Source organism: Phalacrocorax aristotelis, chromosome 2 (genome assembly GCF_949628215.1).
Source record: "Phalacrocorax aristotelis chromosome 2, bGulAri2.1, whole genome shotgun sequence".
Lineage (NCBI taxonomy): Eukaryota > Metazoa > Chordata > Aves > Suliformes > Phalacrocoracidae > Phalacrocorax > Phalacrocorax aristotelis.
In genome coordinates, this window is record NC_134277.1 from 57,301,332 (window position 1) to 57,316,891 (window position 15,560).

At 43.7% G+C, this 15,560-nt stretch overlaps 1 protein-coding gene across 2 annotated transcripts in view; it reads right to left on the reverse strand.

Moving 5' to 3' along the window:
* Positions 1–793: 793 nt before the first annotated feature.
* The window catches only part of GLI3 (GLI family zinc finger 3), a 211,396-nt gene continuing 196,629 nt past the window's right edge, over positions 794–15,560 (reverse strand). For both annotated transcript variants that reach the window (XM_075083707.1, XM_075083708.1), the window contains 4 exons: positions 15,244–15,408; positions 12,372–12,662; positions 8,852–9,179; positions 794–7,676 (listed from right to left, as the gene is read on the reverse strand). In XM_075083707.1, coding sequence (XP_074939808.1) covers positions 5,386–7,676; positions 8,852–9,179; positions 12,372–12,662; positions 15,244–15,408 — 3,075 coding nt within the window. In that variant the 3' untranslated portion in view covers positions 794–5,385. The remainder of the gene's footprint in view (positions 7,677–8,851; positions 9,180–12,371; positions 12,663–15,243; positions 15,409–15,560) is intronic.

The following is a 15,560-nucleotide window of genomic DNA, read 5'->3' on the forward strand; positions in this document are numbered from 1 at the left end:
TGGCCTTGGAAATGGCTCAACCATTTTGGCCAAGGAAGGAATAAAACAGATGCTGAGCACTGACAGCTCAAACAAGCGGTCTGGGTCTTGATGAGGTACGAGCAATTAAAACAAAAGCTCTTGACATGGGAATGTCTCACTCATCTTAAAAGTAAGCAGTGCTGCAACTGCTATACTGTTTGCCCCAACTAACTTGCCATCACCCACATGACTGTGACACTCATCAGCAACACTATCTCCAAAATCCCAGCTTTGAAGACTGCACCTAGTTCTTCTGCAGACCATGCAATAACCCACCAGAGCGGACACCCACAGACTAAGCCAGCCAGAGGAGCTTCTCTTCACCCTTCCCGTGCTTCTTTGTGGGTGGCCAACCCTTTGCAAGAGACCCTCAGTGAGCGAGGTATGAAAACACAGCCCCCATATAACAGCTCGGAGTCTAGCGCAGCTTGGCTTTGTCCTCCGAGACGACTGTCCTTGCAGCAGTTAACCAGCTCAGTTATTCCTCTCCCTTCAAACATTTTATCTGTGTGACACTGCAGTTTCATTTACTTCTCCACCCGGCACCCTCCAGCCATTCTTCTTTAAAGGGAAGGTAAACGCCCTGTGTTGCTTCCCTGACAGTTTTTTAAGCTGTGAATGAAATGAAGCAATAGGCTGGGAGGCAGAGACAGAAAAGCGAGCGACCATGAGTGGACGCGATACACGCGCTGATTGCAACCAGGCGCTCCAGCCGAATGAAAAACCTACTCCCTCCCCCAAGGAGATATTTTAAAAGCCGAAAGCTAAGAACTTAAGTACAAAGGCTTTTGTGTTTTTATTGACATTGTAAGAAACATTTTTTTTTTCTTTGTTACAAAAGAGCTAAGTGGTTCTGAAAGCAGAAGTACAGTTTATATGTACACAGTGCTACAGACCCTTCAGATCAACCTAAGGCTCGAGAAACATCAGATCATAACTGCAGGTTTATCAAATGAAGACCACTAAGGCCTGTTACAGCCGAACACTACTCCTACCATACGTAAATGTATTTACACATATTTTTTTTTTAAAAAAAGGATTACAAGCTTTATTAAAAAAAAAAAAACTAAAAAACGGTGAGAAAAAAAAGAACACATTTTTATCTTACACATCTGCATGACTGACAACAGTAACTGTTCCATAGGAGACATTCCACCAATCCAAGGACAATAACACGTGAATACCAGAGGTTTACAAGACGTTTCGGACACTATTAACAGTGGTATGTGCTATTAGCTGAATGGCGAGTACAGCCTCTTCGGGAAGATTTGGCAACACATCTTGGTCCCTCTCTTTTACAGGATCAACACAAAATAAGGCACATACATTGCGAGACTATAAACACTGCTGTTCAGAAGGACGAGCCACTGCCCAACAGGAATGGGGGAGCGACCGGCCACTTCATCAGGGGCTGGGGGGGGAGCAGCGACTGGAAGCGAGGAAGTGAGCCAGCACCTTACTGCACATACCATCTGGGGCCGTTCTCCAAGGAGGTAACAACATCATCTGCCATGCGGATGTACGGGGCCATCGTACCCACCAGCAAACCCCCTCTGGAAGCCAACTGATCTCTCTGCAAAAACACCTCTCCTCCACCCAGGCGTACCCGACAGATGAGCTCTCCCTGGTGACTCTGACTTCGTGGGAAGTAAAATTGGCTGGAGAAACACGCAGGCTGAGCGAGGTGGGCGTGCCCAAGGACAACAGTAATGCACCTGGAAGACCCCCAACAGAGCCATTAGAAGAAAAGGTGATTTAGGAAATTCACAATATATTTTTCACTTTCTAGTACTCTAGGGTGAGCAGTGGGTTTCCAACTGCTAAGGCAATGCCAATGGATGTGCCAGATACACATACACAAAAGCAAGCTTTGGCTCTGTAACTGGAAGAGCAGGAGTAGAGGGGTACCAGTAAGCCCGTGAGCAATGATGGTGGGGCTTTCCCCAGACGGCCACACATTGAGGAGGTTGGCAAGTGAAAGCTGGTGTCCAGCCTAACTGTGCCATGCTGAGTGTGTCCAGACTACCTTTTCAAAACAAACCCAAACCCCAAGATAGCTGAGCTACGATGTATTGCTACCCTCACAGGTACCAAAACAAGCTCTTTAGCCTAAACCAGAAAAACATGAGACGATACTAAAAGCTGAAAAGTGACACGTGAGCTTAAGTGGCACATTCGCTTAAGGGTGAAAACGATACACCATTTGCACAAACTCCCCGGGGACATGGTGGAGTCTCTGGTTCTTTGACTTTGCCAAATCAAAACAGAATGCCTTTCTGGAGCGTGTGGTTTCGGCCAAGACACATTGTTGGCCCAAGACAGGGGTAAGTGAGTGACAAAGGTTTGTCAAATCCAGGAAGGCAAATTAGCTACTCAAACAGTCCCTTTTAGCCTTGAGCAATATGGATGGCTCCTTCTAAGCTCTGATGGCTCACATCTGTTAATAGCTTCCCAGCTTCAATTCGACCAGCAAATACAATTATGAACTGGAAAACTGAGTTTAAAATAAGTTTTTGTTGGTGTTTTTTTTTTTTTTTTTTTTTAACGTATTGGCTCTGTAACAATAAAAGGCTTCTCTCCCAAGCCACCTACTCCCAAGCTGGTCATAAGTCTCCCTGTTGAAATTGTTTATAAACATGTAATTGATGGCTTCATAAACAGCCAGCCATTGGTTACCGAGAACCATCTGAAACGTGTCCAGCACAGCCTTTCCTCATGCACATGCTGCTGTTCCTCAGCGGGGGCACCAGCTGCATCATAGTGCTGCAATGTACAGCGCGGACACCAAAGCGTCCCTTCTACCCCAGGGACCTGCGTGGCCGGAGGCGTCCCTCCTCACCCCGGCAGCAGGGCAGGGGCGAGGGCTGCCCAGAGGCAACGCATCTCTACAGGGCTGCCTCTGGGCGACGGGAGCGCAACAGGGAGCAGCTTTGCCAAGTTGCAACAGCAAACCAACCGTCTGCCATGGTGAGCTGCGCCCGATCCCCTGTGCAGCCCAGGGAGCACGATGGGAGGGCTGATAGTTGGTCCTGGGCAGGGAGGCTGGGAGGGGAACTGGCAAAAGGCAAAAGGCAAGACCGGGGAATATGCACGCATGAGACAGCGAAAGGGAGAAATGCTTGCTTAAGATACAGAGGACGACAGGTGGATGATGATAAAAGCTGTAGGATGTTTACATTTGTCTTGGTTTCTGACATTCCCGCTCACAGTGCAGATCACCTGGTACGTGCTGTGAGAAGCCCAAATATGGCCCCAGCACTGGATTCCTATGATGTTTTCCTACTGATTTACAGCTTCTTCCTCTAAGAGCTGTTAATAGATGAATGTTATCCAACAGCTTCACTGAGGCTTTATTCCTACACGTTCCTCAGATGCCATGCCCTGAATCAGCCAGTATTTCACCTTTTTTTACAGTAAAAAAGAAAAAAAAAAAAAAAGAGGCTATGGCCTTCCAGCCTATAGAAATCACCTGCTGGTGCTATTCCTAATTTTGACTGGGCTAAAGTTCAGCCGCATTTTAAAATTGACCACACTCCCGCTTCTCATTGTACGTCTAACACCAGCTCCTTACAGACATCAAATCCACGACTGAAAATGCCTGCGTCATTTACAACTTGTAGCAGCATTTTGCTATCGGGATTTAACTGAGAAGTCTGCAAGGGCTGGACTTGCATGCAGCTCCTAGGATGGGAGGATGGGTGAACTTAATCCTTGGTCTTGTAACTGTCCATTCCAGCCCATCCACCCAGGAGCACTGTGTGCTCAGGGCTGCAGACACGGAGCCCAGCACAGCAAAAAGCAAGCTAGAAGAGCTAGTGCTTACGGAGCAAACGCCATTCACCTCTACCAGTCAGTAGCTTCACGACCACCGTGTGTTCCACTTTTTGCTGGTGTAACTGAGCCTGGGAATTGACCCACTGGTTTGCTTTGAAATGAAATCCACGTTGGTGTCACCAAGAGAGAGAAGTTGGGTTGTCTTTTTGAGTTTTGATTAGATTCCAGACATACTTGTTGTTCCATTTGTTTCTTTGCTATTTTAAATGGCAGTTTAAGTTACTTACTTTTGTAAATTCTGGATATGAGTGGAAAAACAGTTAAGATTATCAGATTGCTTGCAATCACTTTCATTTATTTGGCTAGTCTGAAAACTGGGCCATTGGTTTTCTGCTTGTTTTACATGCCATGACCATGATGCTTTTGAAGCCGTAACTGTGTGTTGTGTCAACGGGCATTTACTTATTTTAAAACATACCATCCACCCACAAAGGTGTATGTGCTAAAAGAGAGGTACAAGACAGTTCTCCCGGCGAAGGAATTGTCACTGCAAATAAGAACCAGTGGCTCAGCAAATTACATCTCAACTATTTGCATTTTAAAAAAGGAAAAAATCCCCAGTATGGAATATTACAATTTTGTTATTTCATTGTCTGAAATACTCCATAAGACCCTGATCGTCTCTCCACAGGTGTGGTATGCAGTGAAGGGACTACAGACTACCCAAATCACCAAACATGCACATAATTTTACTATCCAGTCATTTAAAAAAGGAGGCTGAAAAACAGAATACCAGATACTGCAAATTATGATTCGGACTAAGAATAGCTTTCTGGTCCCCTCCTTCCTCTGAAATGGATTAAACACGACACAATCTCAGCATCATTATGCAAGGCAGTGACATCTATCTCGGTGGGTGTTTACAAAAACCTTAAACATTTGCTAGGGATCAAAGGGCTGATGGTTTTACGTTCCTTATTAGCTTGAACATCCTAATTTCTTGTGCTGCACGACTCTTAAAACTACAGCCTAGGGGTACCATGGCAGTGCATTTCTAAATTAGTTGTCCACCTCAGTGTGATGTATCCAATGCATCCAGAGAGGATTTCATCACTGTATGCTCACTTTACAGTGTGCCTGGTTATTTTGTGCCTATATGTTTAGGGGTAAAAATTGCAACAGTTTTACAAGGTCTAGTTTCTTTTGAGTAACAGAAAATTGTAAAGTCATTTCATCAGACCTTTCTTTAAAAAAAAACAAAACAAAAACATGCACTTCACACGTTTACATTGGTTTACAATTAAAAAAAAAAAAGAAAAAAGGAAGCTTACAGACATTCAAAAAGGGGAAGAGAGAGAGAAAAGAAAGAGAGGGAGGGAATGGGTGTAGCAATACTGATTCAAAACTGAAATGGAAGACAGTTTCTCCCTAGAACACTTTAGGGTTTTCAGAGTCCTTATTCCATAAAAGGAATATACTGGAAACACATCCCATTTAGGTGAGATGAGATTGCTAAAATACATACACAACTAAAAAATATGAGTCTTTTTTTTCATCTGGTATCTCCTAAGGGTTTTTTTTTTTTCATGTCTATTGCATAACAGCAAGAAACTTGCTTTCTTCTGCAAGCGAGGTCAACAAAGAGCTCATGTCCCCAATAGCCATGTTGGTTGTGCTTATGGGCATAGCTGGGAATGTAAGAGACGCTCGGGGAGTGGTGAGGCGTGAGGAATTGCGGGAGAGATTTTGAATGATACTCGGGCTCAGGGCTCCCGAAATTAAGCTGACATGGTCCCCATCATCTACGATAGCATCAAAATCAATCTGCACACCCTCTAGGCTGTTGCTGTCAATGCTGTCAACTGTGCTTGACACTTGGTTAGCCCCCGGGGAAAGAAGCTCGGCTGAGTTTGCAGTCGCAGTCCCCTGCAGCAGGCAGTTAGCTTCCGAACCAAAGAAAGAACCTGTTTTCATAGCTTGGTGGCTAAAGCCCATGGTTTGGTCATATAACTGACCAGAGTAATTCTGCACATTAGAGCAGAACTGCTGTGATTGACCTTGCATCTCCATCTTAATGGTGTTTACCCTGTACGTCTGGTTGCCATCGCTTATGTGTCCTTGCTGTTGTGCCACGTTGTTTCTCAACATGTTTTGCCGTCTGTTGCCGCTGTAATTAGAGCACGGCTGGTAACTTTTGGCCACCGACAAACCTGAAGGCTGGCTACCAATGGTATGAGACATGGGCGGACAACTCTGTGGCCCTTGATAGAGGCTGCTTTGTGAGGTAGGACTAACCTGCCCTAGCATCATTTGACTGGATTGACTGACTCCCTGGTAATGGACGCTATCTCCAACTGGTTGGTTTTGCAAATATTCCTGTTCCATCATATTCCTGTTCTGCATCCCATTTGCCATACTGGTGGCTTGATCGCTGGATGCCATGGGATGGCTGAAATTTTGCTGGTTCCCACTCACTGGCATATTGCTGCTTCTCAGCTTCTGCCCTTGAACTGCCATGCCACAGGAATTGTCCACTGCCCCAGACATCATAGCTTGCCTGCCGATGCTTTCACTGTAAGGCTTATTGGGCTGCACGCTGAAAGAATTACCGGCTCCACTGCCGAGAATCGTGTTTTGCTGTAAACCATAGGAACCGTTGTTTTCCACCAGGTTCTGATAGCCGTTCTGCTGGGCCACATTGCTTCTCTCCAGGTTCTGCTGCTGAACCATCATATTGTTATACAGTCCGAAGGCCCGAGTCTGCTGCACTGCTGAGCGCTGACCGCATTTCAGTTTCGAAGGAGATAAGTCAGAACTTCCCGAGCTTACTTCATTCCACTGAATGGGCAAGTCGCTCTTGTTTGCCTCGGAGCCTGCCTGCTGACTGCTCGGTGCAGGGGCTTGGTCAAAGCTGCTGGGGTTGCTGTTTCCTAACACTGAGCTGTGATGCATTTTGTTGCTGTCTAGGACGTTGTTCAACAAGTGGTCATACATGCCCTGGTTCTGGGAATTCAGATACTGAACCACATCATCTGGCAGGAGATCCTCATCGTTCAGACTGCCACCTGCTTCCATCGTAGCAGCCTCCAGGGCAACATTCTCGCTGATGCTCGGAGGACAGGGGGAGCTGAAGCCACGGAAGACGCCACCCTCAGAACGGGTGTAGTTCTGAAGAACAAGGTTGCGTTTTTCCATGGATGGAGGCAAAGCAGGAGGGTTAAAGCTATTAAGACTGTTGAAACGCTGGACTCTAGGGACAGAGAGGTTGTCGGAGGCCATTCTTACCGGATCGCTGGCTCTCCTGGTCCCATTTCCTAGAGCATCATGAGACAGAAAATGCCTCCTGCTGTAACCATTTGCCCCACCATCACTACATCTTCGAGGGGCATTCACTGGAGGCAGTGGAGATACTCCAGACTCCCTGCAGTCACCCAAGAGTGCCATCCTTGTTTTGAGGCTCATCCTCTCCATGTTAGGCAGTGGAGTTGGTGGGGGTCCACCAGTAGCTGCTGCATATTTAGCTTTCAGCCTGTATTGCTGGGCTGGCGTGAGGCTGAGAAGACTCGGCAGGTCATCACACTGGCTTGCTTCACTGGAGCGCCGGGAAGCATCCGTTGAGATGGGGTCATAGGAGTCTGCAACACTCACGTTCTGCGGTCTTCCCTCTGCCTGGGAGGCGTCGCTGGACCTCCGGCTGGAGAAGCAAGGTGAGATTCCAGAAGACCTGCGGCTGCTCAAGTAGGCTGAACTGATTGTGCTAGTATTGCTGTCCCTCCTGTTCAGCATGTTCAACACAGTGATGTCTGTACTTGAAAGTTCATTCCTGTTCGGCAGAATAGTCATGGATCCTCCTACACTGCAGCTGCTGTTCGACTGGGTACCTGGAGGTAAAATTCACAGTTAAACAAAACAGGCATCACCCAGGAACTCAAACAGAAAACACTCAGTACACAAGTAAGGGGAGTATAGAGGAAAAGCCTGCATCGCCACAGCAAATCATAGCAGTGCTCTTTATTGAAAGAAGTAGGGATGAAAACTGTGTCCTTAGGTTAAAAGCTAATTCAGAGACTCAAGGGTAACATTTCAGTGTGAATCCCAGCACAAAATTTATAGGCCATAGCCACAAACTGTCATCAGCTGGTGTAGTCCTCTGGCCCGCAGTGCAGCTATGCTGACTGATGTGCCAGAAGGACACATTTGTAAGGGAGCTTTTTATAGGCAAAATATAATTGAACAGGCATTTGCATGGAATGGCAAAATATACAAATTGAAGGCTATTCAAGGTCATTTCTAAGACTTCTTGAAATATTCTTGAAATAAGTCCTAACAACTGCAAAACATCTTTGCTGGTTTGCTTGTTTTGTTTTGTTTTGAAGTAAACAGAATAAATTTCTTAATTTACATAGTTTCTTTTGATTGAATGGGTTTCAGGAGACCTGGGCCGTCACTGCTAGATGGAATGCAGAAACCTATGGGCAATTTGGAGGCAGCAGGGTCATACACTTTGGCAGTGAGCAGCTCCTTGTATGAAAACAACTACAGATCTTCATGGTTCAATCTTGCCTTGCTCCCATTCATGGATATCTGCCCTTTGTAGCAGTAGTGTCTGTAGATATGATTACTTCTATGTGTGGAAACAGTTTATTTAAAGGGCAGCCCAACACATCAATGCAAAAGGTGCCTTGTTAAGGCCTCATCTGAAAGACTTCCATATGATAAACTGGCAGGTACTTATTTCATCTGCCTCGCCTCAAAACAAGACAGGATTGTGATGACCTTGAGTCCAAACGTCTAACTGTAGGGAATATTTCAAACATAATGCATGGTTCCTCTGCTGGTCCCTGTTCTGTAAAACACGTGACTATCTGACTTCTCTTAGGGTGGGTAGTAGGACCTGTAATGAGGGGATAGACAAAAAGCGATCAACTTATGAACCATTCTCACAGCTGCTGAGCTTCATAAGCTCTACTACTTTTTGCAAGGGTTGCAAGACTCTGCTAGCAAGCAACGAATTTAAGGATAAAAAGTGTTATCACTCCCACTATGTGTATCTCACCATTTCCTATGAGAGGTGGCAAGGTCGGGGCTTTGGAAGGTGGAACGGGGTTCAGTCTTGGAAGCATTCCATTAACTTGTTTCAACCTTTCTAATTTCACTTGCTCCATCCATTTGGTCCCTGTCATATTCCTCCTGGCCTGTAAGCCAAGTGCTGTGGTGGCTGTGGAAATGGTAGAGTCCATGATTGGGGTTTCATCGATGACACTGAGGTCTCCTACACTACCGCCACCGGTCAGAGTAAGCTCGATCCCATTGTTGGAATAGTTGCTGATGGGGGACTGTTCGCTGCTGCATGTAGACTGACCACCAGGGCTTGGCTGAGATGTCTGTTGAGGTGAAGTAAGAAACAAAAGAATGTGAGGATTAAGCAAACGCGAGTCTAACTGGAGCCAAAGAAACCCGAATGTAAAGAAAAGATTAGCATTAAATGATGATGGTGATCGTTCATTAAGCAGGTTTCTAGAACACTGATTTTAACTGCAATGAATGCCACTGCAAAATTCAAGATTAAAATCCACTTTCATGTCCTGCTGACAGTATACATTTTATCTATATGAGACTTTTATTTCAGTTATTCCCATACTTCTATCACTTCATGTCATTCCTGAGCCTGTATGTATGGATACTCTATTTCAGGTACGCGCTGTTCCCAATTGAAACTGCCGGTCAATAAACCAAATCAGAACTCAGCCACGTTACGAGGTCTAATTTACACTGCTAGGCTTGCAGCAAGCAAACAAACAAACAAGACTCCAAGAACACTGGAATTTGGGGTTTTTTTAATTAGACTTGTGGCTAAAGAATGTAAGTATTTTCCAAGCTTAAGGCTCATTGTTATGAGCAGCGGTTGGCCTGAAATGTTGGCATGTAATAAAACAGGGACAAAGCATCAGCACAAAAATATTGTATCATATTATCCTGTGACCCTAGCAGCATGTTCTAACTTATACCGTCTCTGCCTGAATCAAGACAGCGATTTTCAACTGTATCAAATACTTCATTTCATTAGAATTTAAGAATTTAATTTTAAGAATTTAAATACACAGTACAGCCTGCTAATCTACGGGCATAATACCGCAATAGCTTCTTCTTTCTTAACAGTGTTCCCTGCCGCTCTAGCAGGATTCCTGCTGTGGGGAAACAGGGGCTTGATTTAATTTTTATATGCATAAAGGTCTCATAAAAGAATGGGAAAATTTCTCTCACAAACTGCAACAGACAGACAAACTGACAGACAGAACAGACAGCAAGACAGACAGAAGTCTCTGGACGTAATATCTTAATGTAGATTGTATCAGTGTGATCACAAATCTGTGAGGCATGCAGTATCATTTTGCTCCCAAGAACAGTTTCATGTAAGTATTTAACTTTTGGGTTTTTCTTGGGTTTTAAAATTATTTTTCCATGCCAGCCGGTGATTTTTTTGCACACTTTACTGATGAATGCTGGCTCGAATTTCTGAGGTAGCAGTGACAGCTCCCACTCTTAACATTGGTGAATAAAGACACAGATTCATGGCAATACTGTAGCTTCATATACCCCGAGGAGTCCATTAAGATGCAATAACTATTTTATTATTTCTAACTTGAACGATAATACTTAGAATTTATGAGACCACACTGAGCATGTTCACTTCCAAATCCTGGCCATGGCAGATTTGGTGATAAGGAGTAACTGTTACTACGCAGAAGAGAGTTTGTGCTTCTGGACAACAGTTCCATGCCATGTGGAAGAGCACTACTGGTCAGAAGCCTGTTCTTGTAGCCACATGTCAAGATCACAGTGAGGTAGGTTACAGAAATAAGAACTGTATCATGGGGAACATACATTTCTAGATGTGCAATACAGAAAAAATGGATGTCTCATCTAGAGGGGAAGGTACAAAGACATTTCTGAAGACATTTCACCAATATAAGCCAGATTTTTCACATGTGAAGTATTGCAAAATACTCACAGCACATCACATTTGGGAATGAGTTTGATGGATTGCACATTACTAAATAAAGGAATGATTGGCAACAGGCAGAAGGCTAAAATAAAGACATAAATAATGTTGCAGTAAGAAAAACATCAGAAAAGTTAAAATGCCCTCACCTTATTACCCACTGTCCTTAGGAAGTTAGAACATGACATTTAAGAGCATTAGACAGAAAAGACATTGGATTAGTTGAAAAAAAAAAACCAGAAAATCGATCTTAATTCATACAAGCAATGAAAAACAGGAAATACAGAATTGTTTTTTGAAGTATTAATATTTCCCACTGAAAAATATCTGTGTAAGCAATCAGCATTAATACCCCTCTCCTGCAAATTTTATTAATGTTAAAACTGACTACACTCAACGTACCTCAGTAATGCTATAGATTGACCTATATGGAATGGGTTTTGTTCCTTTGTAATCTGAAGTAGTTATCACCACAGACGGCAGAGGATCTCCTTTCGACTTCAGCAGGAGTTAACTCTGGGCCCTTGGAAGTTTCCGAATTCATGATTAATATTCTGCAGTTCTGGCATAAGCCTTAGGCACAATATAGCAGTAACTCATATTTCAATGAGTAATCACTTTGAATTGCAGCATGATTAACAATATGAGCAGAATTTGGAGGGCTCATATCTCTAGTCCCCAAGGGATGGGTCCAGATGAAATGTAGACCCAGATGTGGAAGAGGATGGAGTGACTGCCTTTGCTAGTTTTAATACTTGTGGAGAGGATGGATGGCACAGGAAAGCAGGCAAATGAAAAAAACAACTTTGTTATTTAAGATAGCATGTCAAAAAATGGAATAAGGTCCTTTTCAATGTTCAAGGCTATACTGGTTTAATGCAATACATTAAGGTAAACCAGTGGAAAGACCTGCAGAGACTCTTAATTCAGCTCCATTTAGTTAAATTGGAATTAGGTTAATTTGGTCAAGTTAAATTAAGTATCAGATTAACATAAGAGGTCACATCAAAATAGAGACCAACTATTATCAAAAGATCTCCTCCTGCTGTTTAAGAAAGTCTGTTTATCTTGCTCCAGTTTGATCCATGACCTGACAACCTCAAGCCCCTAATATCTGATCATTGCCCCAGGTTGTCCAAAAATTATCGTCAGTATCATCGTTTTAGTCTTTTGGACTTGTTGATTTTTTATTTGCATTCTGGTTTTGAGCCTGCAGGATTCACGTTCTCTAAATTTCTTCTGTAAACAGGAGAGTAGAAAAAAATGCCTCTTAAAAAATGAAAGCTGTGATTTTCTCATAATATTCTGATTCCAAAAGACAGAGCTTTAGGAGAAACAATTATTGTGAGAATTGCCAACACTGCACTTACTGCATATTGCACAGATTAGATGTAATCTTTTTATCTGCTATTTTTTACACTTTAAAAACATTTTACAATAGAAACGAAAAAGAAAACCTCACAAAACCTAACTTTGTGAGCTAGAGTTTATGGGTTTGAGCATTCCATAAAGGCATTATTAACTGGCTGCAAGAAGAAAAAGGACAAAGGGAGCAGCACGGTGTATTGCATACCATTGGTTTTTCTGACTTGACCGCTTTCACTTGGAGGCATTCTTCACGCTTTGAGGTAGTGTTGCTGAGGTCCTTCTGCTCACCAATTGCACCCTGAGTCTGATGGCCTGGTGACCGGGTCTGAGAGTGGCTGCCTGGGTCTCTCGGTGGCGGAGGCCTTGGGTGGATATCTCCCCGCTGCTTCTTGGTGACATGTGCCTCCGGGCCGTGCACGGTCTTCACATGTTTCCGGAGAGAACTGGGGTCTGTGTAGCGCTTTGTGCAGCCCGGTATCTTGCAAACATACGGTTTCTGCCAAGACAGGAGAAACACTTAAATTAGATTTAATTCCATGTGGGACACCTGAAGAACCCATCAGAGCACAGCTGGTGTTACAGTTATACGCTTTCACAGTGAATTTGTTATCTGATTTATGGTCTCTACAGTGACTGCACCTAGTCAAACCTATCAATTCCCCTTGGTTTTGATGGTACCCATTAATGTTGCATGGTTTACAGAGGACAGAGCCTCTCATGATATAAACTGGCACAGCTTTAACTTATCATAACAGCAGAGCCAAGAGAGCTATGGCAATTTAGGAAGACTGGCCTAATTTTCTGTTCTGTCCACTGCCCTCAGCAGTTTGATACCCTGTTTCTAGTATGCCCAATACCTACTCCTTGACATTCAGAGGCGAACAACCCGCTTCAAAACATACTGGGACATACATTCAGAGAGGATTATCTGAGGAAGAATTTCTCTTCCTGGCCAAAATGATGCACTAGTACTATCACTGCTACTAGCATAACTACTCACTAATTTTCTTTAAAACTATATTCCTGTTAATTTCTCTAGTTCACTAAGCAATGCAGAATGAAGTAAATTTACTGTCTTATAATTCCACAAAGACCTTCTTTGTCTTATATTATGAGAGGATTAGAAAGGAAGAGTTAAACCCTTCCTAACACTTTAATTGCCTCAGGAAACAAAGTATCATTCACTCACTTTTATTACAGAACTGTTTCCAAGAAACTACTATTTTAAAATTTTACTTGTACTAGCCCTCAAGGGGAAAAAAAAAAAAAAAAAAAAAAAAAGAGAGATCCTCATGCAGAATTCCTCAAAGGGGCTCTCTGTCCGCTTACACATGGCACTGCAGAGCCTTTGACAAATGTAGCTTCCGAATGGCTGTCTAAGGCCTAAGCCTGCTTACACTGACGTCAGCAGGAAAAAAAACTCCCCTTGACTTGAATAGGAGCAAAAATGTCAATTGTGAGCAATTTACAGTTGATGCTGAGCTACTGAGGCAGGCTTTCTTGAGATGCTATGGAAATACAAATCAATTAGCTCTCTTCTGTGTATGTATAGGGCAGATCTCTATCAAGGTATCTCAGCTGCTTTTAAATCTGTCTGTAAGTTACCTACTTACAACCAAAACTGCACTGTAAGGAAGTGATGAATTGGGTCTGTGCTTTCCATGGTATTCATGGCACTACATCATTTTACACTGTCTAAGAGCATTAGCCCGTTTCATTGGGAAATAACAGTGAAGGAAATTTTTCATTTGAGTTTGCTGCTGCAACTACCAGATACGATGTGCAGCAGAAATTTTTTTTTGGTGACCTACTGTTAGACATGAAATCTTAATCTTAAAACAATAGGGAGTCTGGGTCATGCCTGCAAGTTTGTGAGGATCTGACTCATCAACTAGGCAACAACAGACTGGTTCAGACAGTGAATGAAACAAAAGCTCAGTCAGCTATTGGTGACACTTCGATGAACTTCTTTCTACCTTGGTGAAAATTCACAAAATTGCTACTGGGCAATACTGTTGTTGGGCAGCTGAGAGCACACTGCAGGGACAGGGCAAACTCAGAGATGTGCAACACACTCTGCTTCCCTTGTGACTCAAGAGAGGCTGCAGGGACCAGGGGACTGTAAGGAGATGAATGCTCCCAGGAGATTCTGCCAGTCTTAGTGAATGCCTGCAACAGACCTGACAGACAGAGAAGCATACAAGCCATGTGAAAATGTATACACCTGCTATGGTGTCCAAACCACACAGCATGCTGGTATGGCCTGCCCTTCCAGTATATTTGGCTTTAGGCTAGAAGGAGTATAGAGAGAGGTCAAGGAGGAGAGATAGCACTCCCCGAAGATGTGAGACTGAGAAGATGTGACTCCCTGTGTAACCTGAAATGGGACAATAAAGCAGGGAGAAGGCATGAAGATGGTGTGACTCCTGAAAGAGTGGGCAGCAGGAACAGGAAACACACAGTAACAAATGGAGAGTTTGGGAGACGGCTGTGACTGCCACAGCTGGTTTGCTCAAGATCAAATTCCCTCCACTGCATTGCTACTCTGTGAGGTCTGTTCAGGATAGAAAGACAGAGAAATAGCCCAAAGCAGGAAAAGACATAACTCAGAACTTACAGGGCAACCCACATTTTCCAAACCCTGGACACTTCCCTATGGCTGTCCACAGCAGCCAGAAAGGATGCTGCAAGACGCCATGGGAGCTGCAGCTCAGCAGCCGCCAGGTGTCACCACTGACCCAGGCAAGGGGACACACTCCGGGTGCTGGACAAGCCCCTCCAGCTTTGGAGGGACAAACAACCCCAGTGTTTCAGCTTGGATCTGTCCCCGTTTAACGCATATGTTTATGTTAGACCCCTCTTTCAAACCTCTCTTACACTTAATAAAATGACCCACAGCCTCTTTAGGTCCATATGACGCTGGAATGACTGTGCTTGTAAGACCCATCTAGAACTTATCCCTTTTCAGGTGGCTGAGGGTTTCTGTTCCTGTCCTCTGTAATAAATTGCTATGATCACATTGTAAGTCTGTTCAACTCCTGAATTTTTTTTTTTTTTTTGAAGCTGTGCTTACTTACCTCATTGGAATGAGTCCTGTTTTGGTGCTTGGCCCTGTCGGACGCGTTGGAGAAAGCTTTGTTGCAGCCTTCATGTTCACACACATATGGTTTCTCTCCAGTGTGAGATCTCAAGTGCGTTTTCAAGTTTTCTAGCCTGGAGTAGGCCTTTGTACAACCTTCAAACTGCAGACAAGAAGTACGTCTGGATTAATTTTAATCTTTGGATTTACAGGAAACAGTAAAAGCTGACCTATAAAAGTTTAGAAACTTTCCAAGCCTTCATAACGTTGCCCAAAGTAATTTTGTTTTGACTTGTTAGATTTTAATTTTACCCA